This window comes from Ailuropoda melanoleuca, chromosome 8 (genome assembly GCF_002007445.2).
Source record: "Ailuropoda melanoleuca isolate Jingjing chromosome 8, ASM200744v2, whole genome shotgun sequence".
NCBI lineage: Eukaryota > Metazoa > Chordata > Mammalia > Carnivora > Ursidae > Ailuropoda > Ailuropoda melanoleuca.
The window spans coordinates 76,461,712-76,475,960 of record NC_048225.1 but is presented as its reverse complement, the minus strand read 5'-3'; the positions used below and the strand labels follow the sequence as shown (position 1 = coordinate 76,475,960).

The window sequence follows — 14,249 nt, the reverse complement described above, 5'->3', positions numbered from 1 at the left end:
AGAGCTTGTTAGAGGCAAACTAAAACCAAGTTCTCTTCTGAATCCTAGACCAAGGCTACTTCTACTATATTGCACTGTCAATGGCCAATCTATCTCCAAACCAGATCATTCACTTCCTCAAAACCCTGTTCAATGCACCCTCTTCATTTTTACTACCAAATACTTGTTATGAGAAACGTCAAATTTTTTAAGTGTTCATCCCTCCAAGCCTCTCTCTTCTTAAATATTTCTAGCACAATGATGTCAAAATAACATTCTTGGAACACCACTTCGCTTGCTGGATCTTTACTGTCTAATTCCTTGGGTTAGCTTATAAAACCCATTACAATTCCCAAAATATAGCTTTTAGTTTCTATGCAAGCTTGTCTGCCTCCTATCACTTCCACCTATATCAAGTACATTATCTCTTTTATTCTCTTTCTCCTTGACAAATAAGTATTATCTACCCACTATAGACACACACACACATACACCCCACGGTAGGACCATTATTCATATTAGCAGCATCAGTGCATCTTATTTCAGTTCATGAAACATCTACATTCCAAAGAAGCAAAGTTTATAAGCCACACATCATTTTCTCTGAAACCCAAGTCAGGTCTTTCCTGACAACTCCAGGCCTAATTTTTCCCTTCTTTAAGCACCTGCTAAACAATTCAGCTTTTTGTATGGTTCACAAATGTTCAATCCGGTATCTTAGAATGTTAAAAGCACACACACAAAAAAATCTCAGAATTCATCTGATTTGGTAGGAATGACTGGAATGAACAAAATATCCCAAGCCTGAGATAGAATCCCCAACATAAGAATCCTAGGCATGTGTATTTTTTTAAAGCTTCATGAATAATTCTAATGTTCAGTCCTAGATGAGGCAATCCAGTCTGCCCATTTTCAGATAAGAAAACTGACACACAAAGAAAATGTAAAGAAACTTGCCTAAGGCCATCTACCAGACTACTGGCAGCATAGAGTAGTGATAAAAACACAGGCTCACCAGATGTCCATCAACAGATGAATGGAAAAAGATGTGTATATACATGTATATACACATGTATGTATACACACACACACACACACACACACACACACACTGGAATATTACTCAGCCATCAAAAAGAATGAAATCTGGGGCGCCTGTGTGGCTCAGTCGTTGTCTGACTTTGGCCCAGGGCGTGAATCTGGAGGTCCTGGGATCGAGCCCCACATTGCGTTCGCTGCTCCACTGGGAGCCTGCTTCTTTCTCTCCCACTCCCCCTGCTTGTGTTCCCTTTCTCGCTGGCTGTATCTCTCTCAGTCAAATAAATAAATAAAATCTTTAAACAAAAAAAAAAAAAAATCTTGCCGTTTGCAACAAAATGGATGGAACTAGAGGGTATGATGCTAAGCGAAGTAAGTCACTCACAGAAAGATAAATACCATATAATTTCACTCAAGTGAAATTTAAGAAACAAAACAGATGAACATAGGTAAAGGGAAGGAAAAATAAAATAAGATAAAAACACAGAGGGAGGGAAACCGTAAGAGACTCTTAATTATAGGAAACAAACTGAGGGCTGCTGGAGGGCAGTGGGTGGGGGGATGGGGTAAATGGATGATGGTCATTAAGGCAGGCACTTGATGTAATGAGCACTAGGGTGTTTTATGCAACTGATGAATCATGAAATTCTACCCCAGAAATTAATAATACACTATGTTAAATAAATTGAATTCAAATAAAAAGTAAGACCAAAACACAACCTACTTAAGCTGTCGCTCATTGCTTATTAGTTGTGAGAACTTGGGCAAGTTGGTTAACTTTTTTGTGCCTCTCTTTTTTCATCTTTAAAATGGCCTGGCTATCTCAAAAGAGTTGGAAAGAGGATAAAATAAGTTAGTGGACATGAAACACTCGGAATAGAAATAAGCACCCAAAAGGGTTACAACCAAGCTCTGAGTTAGTTTTATGCCCTTTCCACTATACTAGTATGTATATGTATTTTGACAACCAGCTTGTATACTCCCGAGGGCAGAGCTCGTCTTCTGCTTCTTCAGTATTCCCCACCACAACAAATACATTGTTGGTAACTAAACAATATTTTGAATGAATTTTTGGATTTCTATTTCTGAGCCCTGACGCCTCTGCCCTCCAAATTATACCAAAGCACCCAGAGGGAATAAAAAGAATTTTTATAACAATTCTTACTGTGAGCAAGGCATTGTTTTAAGCACTTTACATATTTTCTCTTGTTAGATTACAAATACTCTTATAACAGGAAATACAAAATTAGCTTAGCACCTATAAGCCACAATACATGTTCTAACAAAGCTAGGTGTTACTTCTACATAAAATATGAAACAATTTTGGGGCTCCTGGGTGGCACAGCGATTAGGCGTTCGCCTTCGGCTCAGGGCGTGATCCCGGCGTTATGGGATCGAGCCCCACATCAGGCTCCTCCACTATGAGCCTGCTTCTTCCTCTCCCACTCCCCCTGCTTGTGTTCCCTCTCTCGCTGGCTGTCTCTATCTCTGTCAAATGAATAAATAAATAAAAATCTTTTAAAAAAATATGAAACAATTTTAACTAGTGATTCATTACAAAAATAAAGTCCTAAAATAAAATCAAAAAGATTTTCAAAAAATCTGCCATTTATGAAGTTTATCCCAAGGGATTAACATTCTTACACTGCAAATACTCGAAAACAATTTCTCATATCCTTGCAACATGTACAATTTTATTTTTTGAAGCTACTTTAAAATATGGTGTTAAAACCAAAACAACATACAATTGGCACTAAAGTACAATCTGCAACATGTACATATTATGTTTCAAATAAAGAGTTCCATTTACATATAAACTTCTAAACAAAAGTATTTCATACACGTTTCTATTTGAAGATGGCTTGAAAGAATAACAAAGCACTTAAATTTTTTATAAATTTTTCTCTTCCCTTTCATTACAAGCACTAGAATGTAAGCTATACGTATTGACCTATTTCTCTATTCAGACAGTTGAAAAAAGTGAAAGGACAATTCAGGAGTCCATGAACAATGGAAAAATGAAATAACCAATGTCCAAAGGTATGTTAGGTGTTAGTATCTTCTTTTTTTTTTTTCATTACCAGCCAACCCAACTACCTGCCTCCATTCTGATATATCCTCAAATGTTTAATAACCTAAAGAGGTTATTATAAAACACATCCAACTCTTTTAAAAACAATTCAAAGGATATTATAAATAAGTAATTTGCCATTTTTTATTGCACACAAGTGCTGGAGTTTTACACAAAGATGTACCTCCGTCACACCTTCGTTCACAGACCTTTTCCTATTTAGGCAATCTGGCTTCATCTAACTTGTCTGAAAAGATCTAACACTGTTTTTAATAACCCAACACCTCTTTTAAGTACCATATACTTTCTTTGGAATGTATATCCCAGGGCAAAGATAAACTTTTCTTCCCAATGTTTTTCACATCAAGTTCCACAAGAAAGACTTTTTTTAAAAAACTGAGATACAACTGGCATAGAATAGTATGTTTGTTTCAAGTGTACAAAATAGTAATTCAATATTTGTATATATTGTGGTATGTTCACCACAAAGTACATCCCACACCACAAAGCTGTAATTTTTTTTCTTGTGATAATTTTTAAGATCTACTCTTAGCAACTTGAAGATATACAATACAGTACCATTACCCAGAGTCACCATGCTAAAAACTGCACGCCCAGGATAAGAAAGAATATTTTTAAAAAGGCATCAAATTATTTAAAGAAGAGGGATTACTTTAGTATTTTATTTTGAATATTGATTATTATATTCAGAAAAGAGATTTATGGTCTTAAAAAAAAGTTACAGAAACACAACAAAGAAAATAATTTCTCCAGAAGAAAGGCAGAGTTAGGATTTTCAAGGATATTTCCAATCATTATCTTAAAAATGATAAAACTGCTTATATATTTTTCTTCTCATATTTCTGCTCACTAAATGCACACTGACAAATGAGCAAGAAACCAGCAAAATTATCAAAGAAAAAACAACATAAGGGGTACAGAAATAAAATCACAAACCAAGAAATATTACCTTTGAAGTCAATGAAAACTAGGTAATGTACTCAGAAAAAATACTACTAAGGACAAAAATGAAAACAAAACAGACCATCTTGATTTAGATATCTATTAAGTCTCTCCAGTGTGACTGCCACTTCAGAGCTTCCAGCCTCCAAAGTCTGTCCCTTCCAATCCACTCTATCCTCAAAGAGATCTAATTAAAAGATCAATCTGACCTCATGTTCTCACTTAAACTATTGCCCTGGCTCATATTCTCAGCCAGGCTAAAAATCAGAGTTCATCTGCATAATTACCAGTCCCTTCAAAACTTGGCTCTAGCCTCCCTTCCCATCTCTCCCCACATACATTCTAGGAATCTTGCCTCTACCTGAAACAAAATTCTTCCATTTTGAACTATCCATCCTGCAAACCATTTATACAGACAAGTACTGAGATTCACAGAAATAACTCGTCCAAGGACATACAGCTAGTGATAGAACCATATCTAGAATACAAATTCTACCCTTGGTGTTCCTAAAGATCGTTTTAATTATTCTTTGTAATTATGATATTTGTCAAATGTATGAGAATTGTTTAAATATCAGGTTTTTCTCACTAGCTCTAAATATGAGCTTCTCCAAGATGATCCTACTGGGTGCAAGAAGAATAGATTCTTTTTTTAGTCTTAAAGAAATAAACCACTCTGATAAGGGATGTTGATTAACAAAGGGGCTATACAAGGGTGGGGACAGAGTGTATAGGAAATCTCTGTAACTTCACCAAATTTCAATTTTGCTGTTAACATAAAATGGCTCTATAAAATAGTCTTTTTTTAAATTAATTAAGCTTTACTAAGTTTACTATAAGAATTTATACTTGTTCTCAAGATCAGCTGGTCACACATCAATAACCCCAGGGACTACGTAGTCTGAAACCCATGGGAAAATATGGAAGTTTCACAAAGCAGGGTTTACTTCCAGCACATTGTGAGGCACTGGCGTTTATGTGTGCCCAATTAAGTAGACTTAGAGATTATATTCATTTTAACTAAACTGACTCTCACAACATGGAGAAGTAGATTTGAAAAAATTCCTGCAAAGGCTGCAAAGATAATAACTACACAAGCACAAGTCAACAAGAAAATTGCAGGGCTAAGATTCTTAACTAGTACAAGCTATTCATCAATCACATCATGATTTAAAATAATCTAGTCAGTCAATCACAAAGCTCTCACCAGAAATTATTTGAGAGAAAAAAAGTACTATTAATAGAAAGTATTAGACTGTTCATTTTTCTCATCTTTTTTAAACATCTAATTTATGTAACTTATTAATATACTATTATACTAATATCATATTGGCACATGCACATAACTTACAAACAATTAAGCACATATTAAAAGATGTGCACATGGTTTTACTGACTGCAGGGGGGCACACACAAAAAATTCTGAACACCCACTGCTTAAAGCACAGACCAAATCTTTTTCCTCTTTGCCAGTCTGCCAGGACTGAGGGTAGTATATTGGCCTCCCAGAGATGTCCCAGTCCTAATCCCTGAATATGTTACATATTAAAACAGTCTGCAGATGTGATTAAATTAGGGATTGAGATGGGGATATAATCCTGGATTGTCTTGGTGGGCCCAATGTAAACACAAAAATGCTTCTAAAAAAGAGGCAGGAGGATCAGTCATTTAGTAGATGTGAAGACTGAAGCTAGCGATTAGAATGACATGAGGAAGGTAGCCCTAGAAGCTGAAAAGGTCAAGAAACAAATTCTTTACCTCAAAGACTGGAGAAGGAATCAGCCCAGTTAAAGACTAAATTTAGCCCAGTTAAGACTTATTTTGGACTTCTGACCCCAGAACTGTAAGATAATAAATGTAAGCTGCCACTAAATTTTTGGCAACTTGTTAACAGCAGCAGAAAGAAATAACAGAAATAATTCCTGGGACATGGGACTTAAACTGACAAAATGAGGGTAAGCCTCACCCTATTTTTAGGTTTTCAATGCCTATAACAACATATGGTACATATAAGCATGAGAAAAATCTTTGTTGAATAATTTTATAATGAAATATATAGATTATATACCCTATATATATTTTATGATGAAATATATAGATAATATACCCTTACTATTTTATAAAGACCTGTCATATGTATTATCTCATTTCATTCTCCTAACAACCCCGTGAAGTGTGAATGAATTTAGTTTTCCTACTTTTAGGATACAAGAATTAAGGTTCAAAGAAATTACATACCATGTCTGAGGACATATATCTAGTAAGTGATGGAGCCATATCTAGAATGCAGGCCTGATCTTTGACAACAGTCAGGATCCTCTGCCACGAATCAGACTGCCTAGATTCTAATTCAAGTTCCTAAACATAACAGCGGCTTAACCTTGCCAAATTGTTTAATTTACCAACTTCCTTAACTATAAAATGCAAAATAAGGTTAACAATAATACTTACCTCATTGGGTTGTGAAGACTGAATGTACTAAAATGTGTAAAGTATACACCACAAGCTAGACACAGACACAGATGACAATATTAATCGTTACTGCTCTGTGTTGCAGCTACAGTACGTTTATGCCTAAAATACTCTGTACTACTTGATAAAGAATCACATAATACATGCAAAAGTAAAAAATAGCAACTTAAATGACTAGTAAGATGGAAGGATGGGTTTTGTGTGAAAGCAATCCAAGGTTAGGACTCTAGGCTAAAAAGACAGAAGGAGAGGGGAGACATATTGGAGATCTATTAAAGTGTGAGTGTATAAAAAAGGTGATAAAAAACTTCAGTAATATTGGTAGTAGGGAGCAGAACCTTAGAAACTAGAGAACTGTAGTATGAACACACAGCACTCATAAATTACAAAATGGTACAGCTTAAAAAAGAGATGGATCACAAAATTTGGGGACAATTTATAAATGTCAAAGAAGACAAAAATGGCTACTAAAAGGAGTTTAACTACTCTTCTGTAAACATCTAACCCTACAATGGTTTAACATACCCATTATTGGTAAAGGGGAATGGAGATACTGGGAAATGACATATAGACCAGACTGTAACAAGGATTAGACCTCCAGTTGAATCAGTGCAGTAATTTCAATATTTCGATTTCCCAAGGAAGAGTGTCTCAAAGACATACCCTCTGCCAATCACTACCAAGTACCCCTCCTCTTCTCAAATCTCATCATCACCCTTCCAGGAAAATCTCAAGCCCAAATATCCTCTTTTCAATGACCTTTAATGGCTTCAGTAAAGAATAATTAAAATGTCCCTAAATTTGGCAGTCCAAACCAGTCTCAAAATGTACTAATCCAATTGTTTTTTAGGCTAAAGTTTCTCAACTTTTCACTCCTTACTTAAACCCTCAACATCCATTCTTCACTGTGAGAGTCAACAAACTTTACAGAACTTTATGACTACTACTTTCAATACCAGGCTGACTGATTTTTTTTTTTCCTAACAGGTCGTGATCTTCTCACTATTACTAATGAATAAAGCGGAGAAACCATATTGAAGTTAGCCTAAGCAAAAAACAGCCAGAAGTTACACAAATAGAAGCATGGTTAATTTAAATTCACAAACGATTTTAGGAAACACATTGTAATATTTTATTTTATCTTCACCATCTACTTAATTTTTTTTTTAAAAAAATCATGTTTAAGGGTACAAATTTTCAACTAATAGATAACTAAGTCCCGGAGATCTGCTATGGAGTATAGTGTGTGTGTATATATATATATATATATATATATATATATAATGATATTGTATGACAATCATTAAACTTACTATGAGACTAGGTTTTAATTATTCCAACCACAAAAAAGAAATGATAATTATGTGACATGGTAAAAGTGGCAACTATCACTACAAAAGCATTCATATTACAATACATAAATGTATCAAGTCAACATGTTGTACATCTTAATACACAGGACCCCAATGACATGTACACAATGTCAAATATATTTCAATAAAAAAAAAAATCAGAGATACTGGTACATTTTAAACTTGAAATGAAAAGTGTAACCTCTTTGCCCTATGAGCCTTTTCAGAAAGTGCTGGTGAAAAATAACATAATCTAAAGTTGGGCGAGATCAAGGAGAAAGAAAGAAATGATATATCTCCTGTAAATTACCAAGCAGACCCCAGGAAAAGGTGGCGATGAACACAAGGTTTTGGTATCTCTATCTCACCTACAAATTTAAATTTAGGGGCGCCTGAGTGGCACAGCGGTTAAGCGTCTGCCTTTGGCTCAGGGCGTGATCCCAGCATTATGGGATCGAGCCCCACATCAGGCTCCTCTGCTATGAGCCTGCTTCTTCCTCTCCCACTCCCCCTGCTTGTGTTCCCTCTCTCGCTGGCTGTCTCTATCTCTGTCGAATAAATAAATAAAATCTTTTAAAAATTTTTAAATTTAAAATGGGGTGATTGGACTCATCTGCATGCATTTCTTGGTACCCAACATGATACTAAAAAGCAGAAAGGGGGGATGCCAGCGGTCCTATTAAAAGGGTTTGGAATTAAAGTCAAAAGGCCAAAAGTCTTGTTCTCTAACTTCATCAATCTTTCCACCAAAATTCCTCAGCCTGGAAAGTGTTTTCCTTTTCCTCTCATTTACTATTTTATGTAAGCAACAACTCTACAACTTCAGTATCTTTGGAATCTATTAAACAGAAAAAATGAACACACTGTTGGTGTTTTCCGGAAATAAACAAGAGACTTAGTTTATCTAGACTTTAATATAATAAATAGCAAATCGCTTTGACCGAAGCAGCAGCTTTTCAGTCAGCTAACGTCACACATCTTTATTTTTTTTTAAAGATTTTATTTATTTATTTGACAGAGATAGAGACAGCCAGTGAGAGAGGGTACACAAGCAGGGGGAGTGGGAGAGGAAGAAGCAGGCTCATAGCGGAGGAGCCTGATGTGGGGCTCAATCCCGTAACGCCGAGATCATGCCCTGAGCCGAAGGTAGATGCTTAACCGCTGTGCCACCCAGGCGCCCCCGTCACACATCTTTAAAGAAATTCCCCAGGAGGGAAAAAATGGCTTTTCCCAGTATAATGATAGCAATCCTTTTACTGACAAGGTCTCTTTGCGCCTCAAAGACACCCAAATGTGCCAAGATTCAACAGAAACTTCATAAACTTTTAGGAACAAAGCACTCTTCCCGCCTTCAAAATACAGGACTTATGCTCCCATTACTAAGGGACATTATCTAAGGTACACCACCAGAACCTACTGTACACACTACTTCTAAGACACTCTACTAAACCAACGGCTTTTCATCGTCTACCCCTTGAAAAAGTGCTTCATAACGACCCCCAAAGTTTCCAAGAACAGCAGCCCTAAGTATACTCGAGGCCAAAGACAGTAAGACATGACCAGAATTACTGCTTGTACATTACTCTCACCCTCGTGATAATCATGCTTTTAAAATCGCACCTCGGGAACATACACAACCGCCACTCTATACCCTTACCGCATTATGAAAGCGAGTAGCTGGCAGTAAACCCGAGCAACTTACCTAGCATTTATCGGAGAACTACCCGAACACCCCACCGTCTCCAAGGGCAGAGTAACTGAGTACAAAGACACTCAGGTGGTCCCTTCTACTCGGGCACCTTTCCCTCCCACCTAGTCTCTGTAAATGCCAAAACACACCATGGAAATCGTACAGAACGTAGCCAGGCCAGTCAGCGGGAGAGCCGCGAGGTAATCGGTGTGTCGCTCCGTAAAGGCCTGGGAGACCAGCACCCTAAAAGCCAAGATGAGCTGGGGGTGTGACCTGGGCTGCTCCCTTCTCCCCTCTCGAGAAACTCCCGTATTGTCGCGGCGACTCACCAGACCAGAGAGCATAGAGACAGGCAGGAGACCAGGGCCAAGGCCCGGCGGTACTTCTTCATCTTCTCCTCCTTCTTCCCCCTGCCAGAAGGCGGCACATCCTCCCGGCAGCCGCCACTGCCGAGGCCAAGATGGAGGAGCCGGAGCAGGAGCGAGAGGATGGGACCGAGAGTCCTAAGGGCTGCGGCGCTGGGGGAGCGGCTCCTCCGCGGCTGGCTTACTGGCCGCCCTCTCCGAGGGGCCCACGGCGGCGCCGACAAGGGCGCTTCACAGGAGGACTCCGGGGACTGCCGCTGCTGCCGCAGCCACCCGCTTGTCCGCGCCCGCCTCCTCCAGCCGCCGCCGCCGCCACGGCTGCCCCATATTCCCCCCGCCCGCCCCGGCTCTCCCTCCGTGCTGCCGACGACCAACGGCCGCGGCGTACTCGTCTCCCAACAGCCAATCGCCGGCGGGGACGCGCCACCTCACACACCGCTGAGCTGGAAGAAGACGCGTCACCCACGTCCCGCGGCGCTCGCGCCCCCACCAGCCTTCGCGCGGGCCACGCCCCCTCCGACGTCTCAGGCGGAGGAGCGGGAGGGGGAGGACACAAAACGCGAGAGCCCGTGTTGCCCCCGCCCACCTCAAAGTCCGCCGGGTCAGTGGCTCCCGTTCAGGAAGTCGGAGAGGAGCCCCATGACCCTCAGCCGTGTTCTTTGCATTGGCCCGCCCCCTCGCCCAGGGCGTGCCGAGTCCGCGCAAGGCCCCTTGGGAGTTGTAGTTTGTCCTCCGGAACGCTCCTTTCCCTTTCCCCGCCCCTCCCAGAATCAGTTTTGATGGAGAGGTCTATAGTTTCTCTTCTCACCGCCAGAATGACCAGCTCTGGAATTGCTATATTCAGTTCTTCTCTTTTGAGCACAGTTCGTGGGATGGATGGTCTACAATGACGGTGGGAGAAAAAGCTGTAACTAATAAAATTTAAAAGGTGTTTTCCGGGTGTCGATGGGTCCGACCCATCGAGTTAGGTGCTGATTGGTAAGCGAAAAGGGGTGTGCCAAGATTTCCTCTCACCTGATTGGTTGGAGCAGAAAGTCTCTCGCTGCTTCTCCGCCTCGGGCAGAATCAGCGCTGCTGATTCTTGTATTGGGGTCGCCGGGTTTGGTCTGCATTCTGTTGGATTCGTGCTTAGGGTGCACCGCGAAGGGGCCGGAAAGGAAAACTTGGGCTACCGCTGAGGGAGCCTCAAGTCCGGGAGTTCGCCGAAAGCGAGGAAGGCGGCCACGTACGCACGGCTCTTGCTACTGTGCGGAGCAAAAGTGTCTGGTTCTCAATCTTCAGTAACGAGCAGTGTGCACTCTAGATTTTTATGCCACGGGGGCCCCTAAAGATCTCTCGGAAGCGATTTCTGCCTGAAATTCCAAAATGCTTGACCTCTTTTCTTCCCAAGCCCCTCTTGGAGATCTCTTAGATGGCAGAGAGTAGAGGAAGAGGCGTTAGCTTCTGCTCAGAGACGAGGTTCCGCCTCTGGCCTAACGTGTTCGTTCCTTCATCTGCCTCTGCCGGTATATTCGTTTCAGACCCTTGTGTCTCTACGGAGGGATGCTTCTTTTACTAGATAACAAATATAGAAGTATAACTCAGTGGTTTCCTTTTTTTTTATCTTGACTGGGGAGATTCAAAACTCTCTTCCCGAGAAAGCAGCCAGACAAATGGGGGCATAGAGGCTCCAATTGTCTGTGCTGTGGAACATGGCATAATGTTTAGTGGGAAAAAAAAATGTTTGAACCAAATATTATTAGAGCATGGGTCATGTATGGCCCATGAGGCCATAGGGGGAAAAATAAAACGCCTTGGTAAAATGCTTGAATGAGATGAAATTTCCTTATGAACCTTTTAAGTTGAGTTGATTGGTAATTGTATTCCCAGGGACCTGAATGATTTGACCCATTCTAAGAGTCTTGATATAAGTCAACTGGATATATTATTAAAATTCTATAAATGATGATGTGGAAACTAATTTTTCTGGGAATAATTAGGTAACAGTTCCAATGATCTGCTGATACCACTCTTAGTATGTAACAATAAAATCCTTTCATCTCTATTTATCTGTGCAGTTGGCAAGCATTTGTCTCACTCAAGGGCAGTAGCAAATGATTGAAATGACAGTTAAAAAGAAGGTAGGGACAATAGAAAGATGGGGATTATGCGACATTCTTGACCATGTTGAGCACCCTTTTCCTTTCATTCTGGAATTACTTTATTCAGGATAGGGAACAGGTCCTCCCGCCGTGATCCTCAGTAGATTACAGCCAAGGAAGTCTGATTAGAATACATGCTTATCTCAAGGCTGGCAAATTATCAGGCACCTTTTCTATTGCCTATCTTTCTCACTCCAAACCACAAGCCCACCCACTATTTTTCCACAAATCCCTGTAATGATCTTCTGAAATATACAACTGGTAGAATTTTTCTTTCTCATTTTCTTTCTCTCTCCTCTCCTGCTCTTTCTCTTTCTTTCTTTTGTTCTTCTTTTGTTTCTTGCTTCTTTCTTCCTTTTTCCTACCATTGGGCTTTATTAATATCCCTGTGGCAGGGTTGCCATTCACCTATTCAATCATTAGCTTTCACTATTTCAATCAATAAATATCCTTTTTCTTTCCACTAGCTTCATTTCCATAGTTTCATGTTAAGGTTTAGTCTTCAGTCCTCTGAGCTTTTTCATTTTTCAATTGGGTACTTCATAATTTCAGTTAATAACTATACTGTTAACTCCCATGTCTATAGCCCAACCTCTCTTCAAGCAGTTGCTAGACACAACATTTAAATATTCTACCACTTCAAATTTTCCCTGAATAAAATAGAGCTCATCTTCCCCATAAATTAGCTTCTTCACCTGACTTTCTATTTGTGTTAGTCCTTCCTCGTTTTAAGACTTCAGATAGAATAAGAGAAGTTCCAAAGAGTTGACCTTTGAAAAACTGGATGTTTTTCTACATGCTTATTAAATATAAGGGGGGAAAGTTTGTTATAACTCAGTAGGTAAATATAACAAAATTAGTTTGAATTACAAAATAAATTTAGTATAGATAAATGTGACCATATGTAATATATAACATGGGCCAAAGAACAGCAAGAAAGAATATAGAAAATCGTTAAGACATGGGCTAAGTAACTACCATCTACAACCTCTTAACTATACCACAGTGGTTCTCAACCAGGGGCAATTTTCCCCTTGGGGGAAAAAATGGCAATATTTGGAGACATTTCTTGCTGTTACAGCTGAGGAAGTGCCACATCGAGTGGGTAGAAACCAGGAATGCTACATCCTACAATGCACAAAACAAAAAATTACTTGGCCTGAAAAGTCAAAAGTACAAAGCTTGAGGAAACTCTGCTTTATAGCAGAATCTCCAATTCAGTGAAACCTATTAATCACTGATCACACACACAATAACACATGTGCACTGCAGATGCTAACATTATTCTGGGTCACCAAGAATTAAACTGCCAGATGAACATGAGTTCTTCATTCTTAAATGTTGTACAGAAACTCTGGACAGCTCAAGTCTCTGCCCTGATAAAGATCAGATACTCTGGGACAACTGGGTGGCTCAGTCAGTTAAGCGTCTGCCGTCAGCTCAGGCCATGATCCCAGGGTATCCAGTGCTGAATGCCACATTGGGCTCCTTGTTAAGCGGGGAACCTGCCTCTCCCTCTGCCTGCTGTTCCCCCTGCTCGTGCTCTTGCGCACTCTCTCTCTCTGACAAATAAATAAATAAAATCTTTAAAAAAAAAAAAAGTAAAAGATAATAATTTAAAAAATACAAGTGTTTCTCAGTAAGGGGAAGTATTTTTCAGGCACTCTTGTTTCAGTGATATATATGTGTGTGTACATGCATGCCTGTGTGTATAATATAAATTGTGGGTGTTGATGAGGGAACGGAAGGCAAGCTGAGGACAAAGCAGAAGCTGACACCCTGTAACACCCCCCCCATGGGATGTATGTGACATTCCTCAGGCACTCCTGGCTGCCCTAAAGGACAAATAGTCAACCTATAGATACCACAATCTTGCAAGACTTAAGTCTCCCTCAGTTTACAAATGTCTTAGCAGTTTACAAGAACAAAGCTATCAGTAACCTAGCTTCCAGAAGGGAATGTATGTAGACTCAGTTAAATTTCCTTACTACCTACAGCGCATTGACAAGCCCTGGAAACAGGCAGAGTGACATTCCTCTAGGAACTCAGCTGCCTCGATGTTAATACTTTGGTAAGGGCAAAAGGCAGTCCTAGCTTGACCCCCTCCCCTCCACCAAGATCCTGTAAGTCTACTTTAACGTATAAAAATTCCTTTGGAAACTTCCTTTATCTCTAACC

The 14,249-nt window shown here is 39.8% G+C and overlaps 1 protein-coding gene and 1 long non-coding RNA gene across 4 annotated transcripts in view; one reads left to right on the top strand and one right to left on the bottom strand.

Annotated features, from left to right (window-relative positions):
• Window positions 1–10,104, bottom strand: part of SUCO (SUN domain containing ossification factor) — a 121,910-nt gene extending 111,806 nt beyond the window's left edge. For 2 of the 3 annotated variants that reach the window (XR_004627251.1, XM_019797193.2), the window contains exon 1: window positions 9,895–10,104. Coding sequence is in view for 2 of the 3 variants with exons in the window: in XM_019797193.2 (XP_019652752.1) it covers window positions 9,895–9,956 (62 nt within the window). In the remaining variant the exon portion in view is untranslated. The remainder of the gene's footprint in view (window positions 1–9,894) is intronic. The other variant, XM_034666743.1, reaches the window with a different exon arrangement.
• A 757-nt stretch (window positions 10,105–10,861) lies between these two features.
• Window positions 10,862–14,249, top strand: part of LOC109489261 — a 32,804-nt gene continuing 29,416 nt past the window's right edge. Inside the window, exon 1 of the long non-coding RNA XR_002142205.2 lies at window positions 10,862–11,155. This is a non-coding gene — a long non-coding RNA (uncharacterized LOC109489261). The remainder of the gene's footprint in view (window positions 11,156–14,249) is intronic.